Raw genomic sequence first — 15,487 nt, forward strand, 5'->3', positions numbered from 1 at the left:
GAATCGTGGCCTTGGCAGATCCTGAGCCAAGGGGCCAAGGTAACTCCGAAGGGTGCGCCCCTTCCTGGGCCTTCGCCCCCCAGCCGGGGCGGGAGAGGATTCCGGGGAACTGCTAAGGAAGGAAGGTGGCCCTGGCTGCTTTTGATCGCTTTCCAGTGGAGCCCCGGTGGCATCGTGGTTCTGTGTAAGGTGCCCGGCAAGTTCAGCAGTTGGAAACCACCAGCCGATGCCCCTGGGGAGAAAGACAGGGCTGTGTTTCCCAGCAAGAGTTACAGTCCTGCAAACCCGGGGGGAGGGGGGGGCAGTTCTAATCAGCCCTCGAACGTTTCTGTGAGTTGGAATTGACTCGATGGCAGTGAGATCCAGGAACTCTGGTGACATCGTGGGTTCCGTGTTGGGCTGTCAACCACAAGGTTAGCAGTTCGAAACACCAGCCACTTTTCCTGGAAAAAAAGAGGAGGCTTTCTACTCCTATAAAGGTTTACAGCCCCAGAAACCCACAAGGGCATTTTGACCCTGCCCTACAGGGTCTCTGTGAGCCGGAATCAGCTCGATGGCAGTGAGTTCACAGCGGACATAGGCCTCGGGGAGGCAGGAAAGTGCCCTTTGGCGCCCAGCCCTTGGGCTGAGAAGAAGCGGGGTGGTGTAAGAAGGTTGGTGCACCGGGTTAAAGAGCACCGCTGGGAGGAGGGGGCACGGGGTTTGAGTCGGAAATGCCAACTTAGTGAATTGGACACTGCCGGTTGAATGCGTGTGGTCGCTTAACCATTCCAACCATCGGTTTGCTGAGAGATAGACACTCTGTCCTCAAGAAAGTCCCAAGGACCACAGCCCTGTGCAGTGTTGGGCGTCTACTGCAGCGCCGGAGGGCACCAGGTCAGAGGACCGCCTTGTTAGGAGGAGAATGGAGCCTTGAGAGGAGTCCACCTTGGAGGAGGAAGGAAAAGGGCATGTGCAAAGGCTCAGAGCTGTAACGTGGCTTGTTGGCCAGTGGAATTCCCAGAGTTGGATGCATGGAAAACAGATGAGTGCTTGCTGTATTCCCCTCAGATTTTCATCAGTTTCCATGGAACTTGTGCTGACTCAGAGTCACCATCTGTGTCAGAGTCACACTGTGTTCTCAATGGCTGCTTTTCCAGAAGTAGATCACCAGGCCTTTCTTCTGAGGTTCCTCAGGTGGAACTCAAACCTCCAACCTAGCAGTTGAGCAGTAAGCACTGACCACTCAGGGACTCCCTGGCAACGCTGACAGTTGAGAAGTGGCCCTCACTCAGTGCCCTCTAGTCAGTGCCCAGGCTCTGGACTCCACTGGATGCTGGGGGGGGGGGGGGGGGGGGGGGGTTAGTCTGGGTACTTTGGAGAAACAAATCCACAGCAACTCATGTATAAGAGAGAGTTTTATGTAAAGAAAATGTGCATCATGAAAACATCCCAACCCAATGCTGCCCAAGCCCACAAGTCCAACATTAACCCATTAACCCAACACCAGTCCACAAAGTCCTCCACCTCACACCTATGGACTCAGCGAGCCCATAGGACGGAGTGGAATTGCTCCCTTAGCTTCCCGGGGCTGGCACTTTTCATGGGAGCAGAAAGCCCCCCCTCTCTCCCTCAGAGCAGGTGGTGATCTTAAATGGCTGCTCTTGTAGTTAGCAGCCCAACCTGTAACCCACGATGCCACCAGGGGTCCTGACAAGGGGCTACTCCCCTGAAATAAAGGCGCCATGGGGCAGAGTGGGTTACATGTTGGGCTGTGAGCTGCGGGGCCAACAGTTCAAAACCATCAGCCGCTCCACAGGAGAAAGAGGAGGCTTCCTGTGCCTGTAAAGATTTAGGATCTGGGAAACCCAGAGGGGCAGTTCTGTTCTGCCCTATAGGTTTGCTGTGTGTTAGAATCAATTTCATGACAGAGAGTGTGGTTTGGTGTCTTGGTAGCACAAAGTTAAGTAAGTGCTCAGCTGCCATGGGGAAGTTGAGTGGTTCAGACTCAGTAGTGCTCAGGCAATCAGGCAATCTGCTTCCATAAAGATACCCAACCAAACCACACTGGCTGCCATCGAACCGGTTCAAACTGCCCTCGTAGATTTCCAACACTGTGACTCTATGGCAGTGGAAAGCCTCTCCTTTCTCCCTTGGAGTAGCTGGTGGTTTCAAACTGCTAACTCTGCAGTTAGCAGCCCAGCATGTAGCCATGACACCACCAGGTATATGTCCTGCTAGTGACCCTGTAGGACAGGACAATCTGCTTCCATAAAGATTCTAGACCAGACCAAACTCACTACCCTTGAGTCGACTTCAACTCATAGTGACAGAGTAGAACCTCCCCTTAGGTTTCCCAGACTGTAACTCTTTACAGGAGTAGAAAGTCTCTTTCTCCCTCAGAGCAGTGGGTAGTTTAGAACCACTGATTTTGCAGTTTGCAGCCCAACACATAAATAAGATACTCAATGGGTTTACCATGAGTTGAAATCTATTTGAGGACAGCACACAGCCACCCCTCTCAATTTTCATCTTCTTGTGGGCAGGTATTTTGTGCCATTTGTCCCAGTGTACCCAAACTCCCAGAATAGTACCAGTGCCGTGTTTGTTAAAGGACTGTGCTGTCTGGAGGCCTCACTCCAGGGAGTCACACAAAGGCTCAGAACTAGAACCTAGTGTAAAAGGAGAGTCAGAGTCCTGCCACTTCACTCGACCCTGCCTCAGTCTCCCCAGCTGGATGGGGAATGGGCAAATCACAGGGCACAAATCCAATGCCTACAGCAGCCAAGCAGGTGGTGGATATGAGTGAAGCTGGCTACATTAGACTGTAAGGCGCAGTGGGGACTGAGGCAAACTGGAGAGAGAGCTCAGGGACTGTCTAAAAGTAACTGTAGCCAATAGTTGCCAGCGATATATGACCCAGGGGGGTTGCCAAATCGGGTGCTGTCAAGAAAATCCAAAGTCCATATATTTCTAGTGGAATTTCCCATTATAAAACACATTCATTTAACAAATTGCTCTTGTGTGTGCGCCAGCTGTGTGCCTGCCACTCTCCGAGGCAGTGCGGATAAAGCACGGAACGCAATGACAAGAACCCCTGCCCTCAAGGGGGTTGTGCATTAGTGGAGAAGGAGCACATGAATTCATAAATGTGCCACGTATCAGAGGCTCATCAGTGCCGTGAAGATAAGCGAACAGGGAAGAGGAATAAGGAAGAGGGAATGTTAGAGGTGAGGCTGAGATTTTAACTTGAGTGTCAAGTTTGGACAGTTTGCAGTCATTCTCCCACAGAATGACTGGTCAGTTCACCTGCCAGACTTGGGGTTCACAGTCAAATGATTAACCAACTGAGCCACCAAGGTTCTGTTAGCTGTTGGCAATGAACTTAAAATGTTTGCAAACACTGCAGGCCAGAGGGCTGTGTATGGGCTACAGCTTGTGTCCGTATCATGTGTCATGCCAGTCTGCAGCCTGCAGCCCAGATAATCTAGTCCCTACCAGCTCTAATACTTAAAGAATCCATGTACTAAAGGAAAGATTCCCAGATAAGCAAAGCGCAACTGAAAAATAAGAATAAAGTAGGAGGCCTCTCCCTTCCTGATCTCAGAACCTACTACACGGCCACAGTAGTCACAACAGCCTTGTGCTGGTACAACAGTAGATAAACAGATCAAACTAAAACCAAACTCACTACCATGGAGTTAATGCTGCCTCATAGAGACCCTACAGGAAATGGTAGAACTGCCCCGGTGAGTTTCCAAGACTGTAACTCTTTATGGGAATAGAAAGCCTCATATTTCTTCTATGGAACTGGCTGGTGGTTTGAATTGCTGACCTTGCAGTTAGCAGCCTAATGTGTAACCACTATGCCACCAGAGGTCCTACACACAGACTAATGGAACAGAAATGAGAACCTGGAAGTAAATCCATCCACCTATAAACAGCTGATCTTAGACAAAGGACCAAATCACATTAAAAGGGGAAGAGAGTGTCTTTTGAGCAAATGGAGCTAGCAAAACTGAATGTCCATTTGTAGAAGAACAAAACAAAACTCGTATCTCAGGACTTATACACAAACCAAGTCAAGATGCATAATAGATTTAATGTAAAAAAAAAAAGATTTAATGTAAAAATTAGAATTATAAAGACTATCAATGAAAAACAGGAGTGATCTTTGAGGCCCTGACATATTAGTGAAAGACACACAAACAGTAGAAGACAACTGAGATGGGTCAAATACATTAAGAAGGCATCGATTCTGACTCATAGTGACCCTGTAGGACAGGGTGAACCTGTTGCTGGGAGTTTCTGAGACTGTAACTCTTTATGGGAGTCGAAAGCCACATCATTCTGCCGTGGGGCTGCTGGTGGTTTCGAGCTGCTGACATCGTGGTTAACAGCATAAAGTGTAGCCACTACCCACAAGGCTCCCTTAACTAAATGATTGGGGACCTCCTAAAACTTAGACACTTTGATGCATCTGGAGATTTCCCCCCAATGAGTGTAAAGAGAAACCACAGATTAGGAAAAAAATATTTTTGCAATGATAGCTGATTGGATAGACACACAGGTTGGAGAGGGAGTGTACCCCCAAGTATATAAAGGTTCGAGAGGATATGTGTGTATCATTGCACGTATGTTCCTGAATGGTGCAGCATACAGGAGGGAAACTACAAAGCGTCTTAAATGTAACCAAATACCTGAGGAAGCCAATTGCTGGGCTTGAGGCCTCAGGATAATAGTCCTAAGGAATGCCAAGATCAATTGGATCATATTTCACTAGGACAATGGTCTACACCCTAATTTGGTGACATATCTGACAAGGGACTAACCTCTACAATTTATAGAAAATGTAAACACGTTAAGAAGATGATCAATAATCCAATTTTTAAAATGGGCAGAAGATATGAACAGATGGGGTCTTTAAAGCTCATGAACAGCTGTCTAAGGTGCAGCCATTGGTCTCTCCCTGCTTGGAAGAAAACAGTGAAGAAATTTCAAAGTCATCAGGAAATAACTAGTCGCATAGACTAACAGACCACACAAACACCAGTCTCCACAACTCTGAGAACAGAAGAACTAGATGGTGCCCAGTTGCCACCACCAACTGTTCTCAAAAATCTTAGATAGAGTGGGAGAAAAATGTGGAACAGATTAAAACTCATAAAGAAGACCAAGCTTACTGGTCAGATAGAGACTGGTGGGATCCCCCAAGGCTATAGTCAACCTTTGCTCTTCAGGGTTGCAACTGAGCTCACCTCTGTCTTAAAATTGTCAGTGGTTTAAAATCCAAAGGGCATCATTTACCCGAGGACAAAGTTTAGAGAGTTGGAAAGAAGGAGGAGGCACAGGGAAGAAGTGGCATAAGCAATCATACATTGAGGGGATGCCAGGGGATGAGTTGAATCAGAATGTGTATGAAAGGCTGGGTATAAAACTGTCATCTGCTCAATAAAAAACTAATTTAAATAAAAGATTCAAAAATTAATCCATGTGCTTCCTACAGATGCCAGAGAGCTTTCTTTTCTGCAGCGGAGCAGGATTTTGAAAGGTTAGGGATGGTTGTGAATATGGCCTGGTGGGTCTTTTCTTTGTTTAGCCCCTGCTCCTTTCTCTGTCTTGGTGCTCTGACTTGGCTGTCCCCAGCTATGTTTGGTCGATGGGAGGCAGTGTTGCAAGTAAGGAGGGCAGGAGGAAGGGAACAACCAGAGTATCTCTCCCTCCTCTGCCTCTAGCAGCAGGAGTAATTCCTCGGTAGGTCCGATTCATGCCAACAGTTCACCGTATTTAAAGTTTCCAGCAGGTAGTCCAAGTAGCTGTACATGCCGGTCATCTTCCCTCCATTCCTCCTGGTGTGCTTATCCACCTCGGGGTCCCCTCATTGTTTTGTTTGGTATCTCAGTTCTTCTACCATCTGTGTAATCAACCAAACCCTTGCATTAAGGTGTCTCTGTCCTAAACACCCTAAACCCTCTGTCTGATGTTAGGCACTTATAGACACAGTGCCACCTGCCACTGATTGGGCGCCTCTGGAGACACATACAGCCCCTGACACATCTTCCCTCAACACTTAATGGGAATGTGAGGTCACATGGCATCCCATTACCAGGCTCCCACAAACCATTTAACCCATCTGAACCTCAACATATGCATCTATAGAACAAGCATAAAAACCTCTTTCCCATCTACTCTCAGAACTATTCAAAATAGTCCATTTCTATTAAATATTAAATTCATAGCTATGGTTTATCTACTTATTGGTATATTCCCAAATCAAAGTCCACTGTCATTGAGTCTGTCCTGGCTTATAGCAACTTTACAGGACAGGGTAGAACTCACCAGGGATTTCCAAAGCTGTAAATCTTCACGGGAGCAGACTATCACATCTTTTTCCCATGGGTTCCAACTGCTGACCTTCTGTTCCAAACTGAGCACTTTAGCCACAGAGCTATCCGGACTCTACTTATTTACATACACTTTGTATTCATTATTAAATATCAAGTTGTTTTAAAACTATCTTTAAAACAAAGAAAATGGTTGGGGGCTGTATTGGCTGGCATCCTGCAAATGCAGTAGCATCATTTGGTCAACTTGTTTCAGCTCCACACTCATGAACAAAGTGTCTCCTGGCATGTTACTTAACCTCTCTGAGGCTAATCATAAGAGAAAATCAGAATTCAGACCTCGTCCGATTGCTTTGAGGTTAAGGGGAGTTCACCAGTTACAAGTTGTTTAAAAGAATGCTCACCGCTTGGTTGGCCATCATCCTGTCAGCTCCTTTCCCCTGGGTGTCACAGGAATTTAGGACACCTCTCAGAACCCCCAAAGTCTCCAACTGTAAAGTGAGAATGACAAGGCCTATGTGACCCTTAACTAAATATTCAGATACTTGCCATTCCTTTTCAAATGCGGGGGGTGGGGGTGGGGGGGTGTTAAGGTTTATTGTGCCAACCTGGCCGATAAACACATGTGGGATTAATTGAAGGGCGGTGAGATAAATGGCTCGGTGAGCCTCATCTTTCTGGTTCTCTGATGGTCAGACCAGTGGGGTTGCCTTAGCTAGTTCTTTGCCTCAGCTGGCAAGGCTCACTTCCTGTGAGACATCGCTGAGGAGAAGCCACATGGACCTACCCTGATGCAGCCCTGGGTGCTGGAGAAGCCGCGTGGAGACCCCTGCCAGTGCTGAGACGCTTACATGTTCACTGATTCAGCTTTCCTCCTGCATTTGGCATTATTGCATGTGTTTTGGGAGTTTAAGAAGGACCTTGTAGATCAGTGTCGGACATATGGGCTAATGTTGGACTTATGAGCTTATTCTAGACTGGATTGGGATGCTTTCTTAAAGTACACTTACCTTTTATATAAAACTCTGTCTTATATGCATATGAGTTTCTGTGGCTTTGTTTCTGTAGTCTACCCAGACTAATACACGGGGTGTCATTGTTTTGAAGGAAGCTTCTCTCAGAAATGACCTCTGTCACTCTGGAAAGAGTCTGGGTCAGAAGCCACTCTCTGGCCACTCTCTTCAGCAAACAGGAGGCACCCACCTATGCATGTAACACAGGCATGGGACTCACCAGATGTTCAGCGCTGCAGATGTTCAGCACTGATTCTATGCCCTTGGCCCAGGCTTCTGCTGACACTATCAACAACCTTCTGTATTGCTGGAAAGGGAGGCGGATACATAACTCTCTGCCTTAGATTGGGTGGGACTGGTGGATACTCAGAGCAGAACTGATAGTAATAACTGTCTTATCTTGGGCACAAGGTGCCTGGGTGGCCTAGTAGGCTGTTGACCGCAAGGTCAGCCGCACCAAACACCAACCACTCTGTTGGAGAAAAATGACACGTCAGCTCCAGTATAGACTCACATCCCTGAGAGCCCACAGGGGAAGTCCTACCCTGCCGTACAGGGTCCTGATGAGCGGGCATCAACTTGACGGTAGTGAGCGACTGAACCTGGGCACATTAGTGAGGACTGGGTTTGAATTCTGGCTCCACTGCTTGCCAACTGAGACATGGGAATGGAAGTTCTCACTTCTTCATGAGGTGGTTAGTTCATTGAATGTCAAGTAGTCAAATAACAGCTAAGACATAGGAAGTACTCACATTGCTTTTGATAATTGTTAATATTTTCGTATCACAAAAAAAGCTGGCCTCCAGAAGCAGCATGTAGACGTGTCACACTGGGGACAAAGAAAGCCTGACCTTCCGGAGAGCCGTGCAAGTCCCATAGCACACTGGAGACCAGACGTCTGCCTGGGACTTGAACTTGACCTAGGTGCCCTGCTGAATGCTGAAAATCGGTGCTGGTGGCCATGAGCCCACATCTTCATCTAGTAACTGACTGGGAGTATGTGCCACCTGGATACTTCCCCAGGGGAAGGGGGAAGATTATTCTATTTAATAAGCAGATACCCTAAGGACTTTAAAAGTTAAGAAGCACGACTGTATTAACTTAGGTGCCTTATTTGCTACATTCATTCAGTTGACAGAACTAGAACTAGGAGCACTGCATGTAAGTGGAAAACAAGAATCATTCAATACCCATCTCTCAAATCCCAATTTTCAGTGTTCTGTGGTTCAAATGAGAGATTATGGATATAGCTGCTGTGAAAACAAATGGTAGCTGTAGTAGAAGACATTTAAGGCACCACAACCTATGATACATGCAACCAGACTAGGTTCACACCTCTGGACCCACTTGTGGCTGTTGTAGTCCTTGTCATTAGAGTAATCGCGAGTTTCAATCCCTACCTTTTCTTTCCTGCTGTATCCACTAAACAATACTTAAGAGAGTGTATGCTTCATGCAGGACACATTGTCAGTGTTGAGAGATTTAGTGGTGAACAGCAGAAGTCCTTAACCCCCTAAGACCCAGGGTTGGGCAGCAGGGTAAGGGTGCCATTATTTAATTTAATCACAGTAATAGACTCTGAGGAAGTGACTTTGGGTTGGAATCTGCTGGTTAAGTAGGGAGTCATCTGGCAACAAGAAGAATACAGTGAACCCTCGCCACTTCGCGCTTCGACTTCCGCGGCTTCACTCTATCGCGGTTTTTGCGTAACAGCACCCACTGCCTACACCCGTTCCTTCAGAGGAAAAAGACGGCGGCCCACCTGTAGAGTACATCCCTTAAGTCATTTCATAGGCTATTGATTACAGTATTTGTAAGAACTATGTATTATAATACTGTATGTGAAATATGTAATACTGTAAACTAGATGCCATAAATAATATAATAAATAATAAATGATAATTGTAACGTCCAAAATGTTTTACTGTATTTTCCCTTTTTCGTTTAATAAATTGGGTAATACGAGTGTAATGGTGACTGAAGGGTGTTTTTTCATGTCCTCTATGCTCTTAACTACGAAAATATTTGATTTACAAATAAGGAATCCTACTTCGCGGAATTTCATTTATCACGGTAGGGTCTAGAACCGATTAACCGCGATAAACAAGGGTTCACTGTACTCCTAAATCCAGCAGTCATCTGCCCTGAGAGTGGGAGTGGAAATCAGGGAAGAGTCGGGGAAGTGCTTGGCAAGTGGCTGGTCAGGTAGGTGGAAGCTTGAACCTTCTGGGGTAGGTTAAGAACTTGGGGAATGAAGGCAGGGAATTTATTAAACTGAGATTTGCGTACAGTGCTCTGATGTTCCCTGGCTCTCTCTACCTCATTTATGGCTTTAGCCTGCACTTAGGCTAATGACTTCCGATATTCTGTCCATGCTAGTCTCCTGCTGAACTCTGTGGCTTCAACTGCCCATGGACAGTTCACTCATCTGTAGGAGGCAGGGTGAACTGGCGATCTGCAGAGGGTCCTGCTAGCTCGAGTTATTTGACTTCTGGAGTTCATAGGAAAGAAGGCTCACTCTGGAGGAGGTAGCGTTGAACCAAGCCTCAGTGGATGGTAGATTTATCAGGATGTCTTTGACTCTGTATCAAACTGGATTTCTTTCACGGCAGCTTTTCCCTCCTTGCTGTGGACTCTCTGGGCCAAAGATGGGTTTTCTCCTTGCTCCCGTAAAGCGGTAAAGCCTCAGAAACTTGCAAGGGCAGTTAGTTCTACCCTCTCCTCTAGGGTCTCTGAGTCAGCATTGCTTCGGCAGTGAGCTTGGTTTGTTGGCTTGTTGGACTTTCTGCCTGGAGGACAGAGTGAGGGCACGGAGCACGTGTTCCACTTCCAAGAGCCCTTTCCAGCTCCCAGGATCCTCCCACCAGGACGCAGAGCGAGTTGGAGCATTCAGTATGGGGATCATAAAAGTTCACTGAACTCATTTAGGACAGATGAAGTTGACATGCCATCACAATGGCTCAACTTGACTCTGTTGATGTTAAGTGCCATTGAGTCAGTAGTTTCCACTCAATGAGAAATAGAAGAGAAAACCACCCGATCCTGCGCCATCTTCACAATTATTACATCTGAGCTCATTGCCGCAGCCACGGTGTCCGTCTGTCTTGTTGAGAGCCTGCCTCCTTCTCGCTGCCCCTCGGCTTAACCAAGCCTGAGGTCCGTGTCTAGGTACTGATTTCTCCTGACATGTCCAAAGTCTGTGAGAAGAAGTCTCACTGTCCTTGTCTCTACTGAGCATTCTGGCTGGCTGTCTTCCAAGGTAGATAGGTTTGCTCTTTTGGCAGTTGGTGGGATTTACAATATTCTTCGACAATCCCATAGCTCAAATGCCTTTAATTTTCTTCTATCTTCCTTATTCAATGTTCAACTTTCACATGCAAATGAAATGATTGATAATAGGTGGCTTGGGTCGGGTTCGCCCTCAAAGTCATACCCTTGCTTTTCAACACTCTAGAAAGATCGTGTGCAACAGATTTAGCCAATGCGTGGTTTGATGTCTTGAGTGCTGCTTCCATGAGCATTGATGGGGCTCCAAGCAAGACAAAAAATCCATGACAACTTCCATCTCTTCTTCCTTCATCATGATGTGACCTCTTGTGAGGACGTTAATCTTCCTTACGTTGAGTTCTGATCCATACTGAGGGCTGCAGTCCTTGATCTTCATCAGCAAGTGCCTGGAGTCCTCACTTTCAGCAAGCAAGGTTGTGTCACCTGCATATTATCCGTTGTTAATGCGCCTTCCTCCAATCCTAATGTTGCATTCTTCTCCGACTGCTGCATTCTATTCTAATTCAGCTCATGCAGGTTGAATAAGTATGGTGAGAGGATACAACCCTGGGGCACCCCTTTCCTGATTTTAAGCCATGCAGTGTTTCCCTAGTTCTGTTCACACAACTGCCTCTTGATTTATACACAGTTTCCACATGAGCACAACTAGGTGTTCTGAAATTCCCATTCTTCTCAAGACTATTCATAATTTGTTATGATCCACACAGTTGAATGCCTTTGCATAGTCAATAAAACACAAGGAAGCATTTTCTGACAGTCTCTGCTTTTAACCAAGATCCGACATTAGCAAAGCTATCCCGTGCTCCATATCCTCTTCTGAATCCAGCCTGAACTTCTGTCAACTCCCTGTCAATGGACTGCTGCAACCTGTGTTGGCTTATCTTCACCAAAAATTTACTTGTATGCGATATGATATTGTTCTCTAATTGGAGCATGCTGTTGGGTCACTTTTTTGTGTGTGTAATGGGTACAAATATGGATCTCTTCCTTTTGGTTGGCCAAGTAGCTGTCTTCCAAATGTATTGGCATACAGGTGTGAGTGCTTCCAGTGCTTCATCAGCTTGTTGGAACTTGACTCTAGGTGACAAAGTCCAGCTCCCTGTGACAGCAGATCTGTCCTGGCGTGTAGCCTTTGCTAGGCTTTCTGGCCTCAGCATTTGCCAGGCGGTGCCTGGCAGTTTCTGCTCCTGTCACAGTCTTAATTTTAATTCTTCACCAACGTCATATTGCTCTTGACCTCTCTTTTATTCCTGTCGCTCTTGTAACCTTGAATCCCTTCCCTAAACTCTCAGTGCATCTCCTACATTGTATAAGAATTATCTGAGGAGACTTGGTGGCCCAATGGTTCAATGCTTAGCTGCTAACCAAAAGGTTGACTGTTCAAACCCACCCAGCAGCTCTCCAGGAGTAAAACCTAGTGATCTGCTCCTATGAAGACTACATCCAAGAAAACTCGATGAGGTAGTTCTACTGTCACACCCCATCACGATTAGTTGGAATCAATCTGTCGGCAATGAAGAGCACAGCAACATAAGAATTATTCACTTAATTCTTCTCACCATCCCACTAGACTGTTCATATTATATTATTTTCTAAATCTGTTTCTTCAGTGAATCGATGCATCGATTGTGACTGGATCTCCAGTTGAGTAATCAATAAGTATCTCAATCCCAACTTGATCTGCTGATACATCAGAACATACACTCTCACCCACCCCCTATACTAGCCTAAGTACCCCCACGTCTGTGCCCACACTTCCCTGGCACTCCTCATCAGACTCCGGTGTGAGTTTCTATGAAGCCAGCTCCTATTCAGGGAGACCTTAGGTAGAACAGAACAAAACGTTGCCTGGTCTTGTGCCACCCTCATGATCATTACTATGTTGATGTGCATTGTGAGGTTGTTCATCAGATTACAGCCTTCTGTTTTCCTAGCTAGCTACTTCCTCTTTTAGACCGGACATCTCCCCTGTGAGAGACCATGTCTTTGATCCCTGTGTCATAGCGTACCTGCTCAACAGTTGGGGTTGAAGGAACAAAGAAAGAAAACAAGACAAAGGGAAAGAGCCAGCCTCTGCATGATCTCCTGCAAGATTTGGAACTTTCCCTTCATGAAAGAATTACCTGTATAATATGATGCCCCTCTCTGAGTTTTACATTTGCATAAAAATGTCTGCCCTGAGCAGCTAACTATGTGGCTAGCTTCACTCCTCAAAGCAATAAAGAGCTCACTGCCATCCAGTCAATACTGACTCATAGTGATCCTAAAAGACAGGGTAGAACTGCCCCTGTGGGTTTCCGGGACTGTAAGTGTTTGTGGGAATAGAAAGCCCTGTCGTTGCCCTATAAAGAGTGGCTGGTGGTTTCAAAGTGTTGACCTTGTGGGTTGCAACCCAACTCATAACCATTACATCACCAGGGCTCCTCAAAGCATTCCATTGTCTGCAAAAAGCATTATACTGGAGTCAAAGGATTAGAATTTGCTATCTGCCATTTAGTAGCTGTATGATCTCTCTGGTTCTTATATTTTTAGATGAACTTTTAAAAGCTTTAAGTTTTGAAATTTGGTGAGTCACAGAGTGACACATGTAAAATTTAAAATATTTCCTGTGGCTGGAATTAAGAGAAGGCCTCGAAGGGTGTGGTAGTTACATAATCTCCTGTCAACTTGTGAAGGGGTGGAGTCTAGCCTGTCAATCAGGTCTCAGCTTGATGACCTCATTTGGAGGTGTGAAGGAGATAAATAGCTCACTGGAGGGCAGACACACTCTCTGCTTTGTCTCGCTGTGAGACATTCCTTTTGAAAAGCCACATGGAGCTTTGCTGATGGCAGCCCGAGCCTTGGAGCTAGAGAAGATACTTGGCGACTCACGCCAGTGTTGAGATGCTGCCACTGCCACTGGACCCACAAGACTTTCCACCCACTGGCCTGTGATCTTCCTGTACTCGGCATCATTGCATGTGTTGCATGCGTCTGAAGAGGAATTTATAGACTGGTATGGGACATATGGGCTAATATCGGACTTATGGACTTGATCTGGACTGGCTGGGATGTTTTCTTAATCCACAATTATTCATTTATATAAAGCTCTCTCTTATACGCATATGAGTGTCTATGAATTTGTTTCTCTAGTCTACCCAGACTGGCAAGCTCTAGAATTCTCTGCTATGAAGGACAGATGGAGCCCGAAAAGAGCACAAGTTTACACTGTGCTATTGAAGGATGTCAGATTCCCAGGGCAGAGGACCTCACAACCATCTTTAGAATTAGACACTTAATTTGTGGTCTGTTGCAATCTCCCTTATGCTACGTGAAAATATGGTCGATTCTGACTCAACAGCGACCTTCTAGGACAGGATAGAACTGCCCCTTTGGGTTTCTGTATGGAAACCCGATGAGCTGATCAATTTCTTCTTTAGTCTCTGATTCTTCTTGAATCACACCCATACTACTAGAATAAGACAGAACTTGAAAGCAGAAGAATTCCTACAGTGTTATCATCCAACCCTATGGCTGCATTGTTCCTTTCTGCCACTACATTTTTAATTTTCAAGGGCTCTTTTGTCCTCTAAATGCTTCCTTTGAATAGCATTCTGGTGTTTGACAGATATAGTATCTTCTCATTTCTTTGAGCATATTACACGAAGTTTTCTTCTGCTTCCAACAGAAGAACTTTCTCGGTGTGTGTGGAAATCTCAGGCTCTATTGCACTAGGTCTTTCCTACTCATGCCTGCCTCTTCTGTCCCTGTCACTATACCCAGGCTCTTCATCTACAGTTCCCTAGCAGTGGGTGCCTCCAGTAGCTGGACTCTCACTCCCTCTGCAGACATCCCAGACTTACTCTGAATCTCTCAAGCACTGTGTGTTCTGTTTCTCCAGGAAGACGTCTCCTATGAGGAAAGGGCCTGTGAAGGGGGCAAGTTTGCCACCGTAGAAGTGACGGGTAAGCCTGTGGATGAGGCTCTACGGGAAGCAATGCCCAAAGTCATGAAGTATGTGGGAGGCACCAATGACAAGGGTGAGTATCCCGGAAGGGTGCAGCTCTCCTCCCAGAAACTAGATTCCTATGATTTCCCTTCTTCAGTAGAAAACCCCATTAGAAAACCCAGAAGGCCGTGTCACTCTGTTTCATTGACTTCCCTGGACTATGTGCACAGGAGTTCGTTGGAGGTAGCTCTGGGGGGACCGCCCTGCTGCCTAAGTTCAGGCTTCTCCCCCAAGTGTAGACTCATGGTCTGTACTGTTAAAGCCTTCAGTGACTTTCAAGTCTTTGGATTGGCTGGCTAGGTAGGTGTGTCCCAGTAGGCCAACCCACAAGGCAGCAGCTGATTGGAGGCCTCCACGCCAGGCTGAAAGTGCCCTGCCAGCCCCTGAGAGCTCAGGAAGCTGCAAGTGTGACAGGTTCCAGGCTCTGGTCTGGCCAGGGGGCAACAGGAGGAGTCTGAGAATTCTTAGGCTGTCCACTTTTAGAGATTGGGTGATCCATGCTGGCTGCCTTCTGAATGTAAAATGATAAACCTGAAAGTTCATGTAAGGGGTACTTGTTTGCTCATAAGCCATGTTTAACTGTGAGTTTGACTCATCAGAAGATTTCTGACTTGGGATCATCACATACCCAAAATGAGGCAGAGATTCTCTTAATGTTTAAGATATTTCTCAGGCTGGTAACTTAGAAAGTTAGAAACTTAACCTTAACCTTAGGAATATTTTCTAGGACCAGGCCTCCATTAACTGAACATCTACATTAGCCGGAGCCGAGCTCTGGAGAGCTCAGAGGGTGTCTCGTTTAGAGTCGTGGACACAAGGGAGATATGAATTAACCTATAGGAGCTCAAGAAGACATTTTTTCCTTCTTAGCACTT

At 46.3% G+C, this 15,487-nt stretch overlaps 1 protein-coding gene across 1 annotated transcript in view; it reads left to right on the plus strand.

Moving 5' to 3' along the window:
- Window positions 1-6: 6 nt before the first annotated feature.
- Window positions 7-15,487, plus strand: part of HEBP1 (heme binding protein 1) — a gene marked incomplete at its 5' end in the record, with an annotated part of 31,760 nt that continues 16,279 nt past the window's right edge. Inside the window, 2 exons of the mRNA XM_004716223.2 lie at window positions 7-39; window positions 14,505-14,643. Coding sequence (XP_004716280.2) covers window positions 7-39; window positions 14,505-14,643 — 172 coding nt within the window. The remainder of the gene's footprint in view (window positions 40-14,504; window positions 14,644-15,487) is intronic.

Source organism: Echinops telfairi, unplaced genomic scaffold (genome assembly GCF_000313985.2).
Source record: "Echinops telfairi isolate 266 unplaced genomic scaffold, ASM31398v2 ScPeMD7_1957;HRSCAF=2489, whole genome shotgun sequence".
Classification (NCBI taxonomy): Eukaryota; Metazoa; Chordata; class Mammalia; order Afrosoricida; family Tenrecidae; genus Echinops; species Echinops telfairi.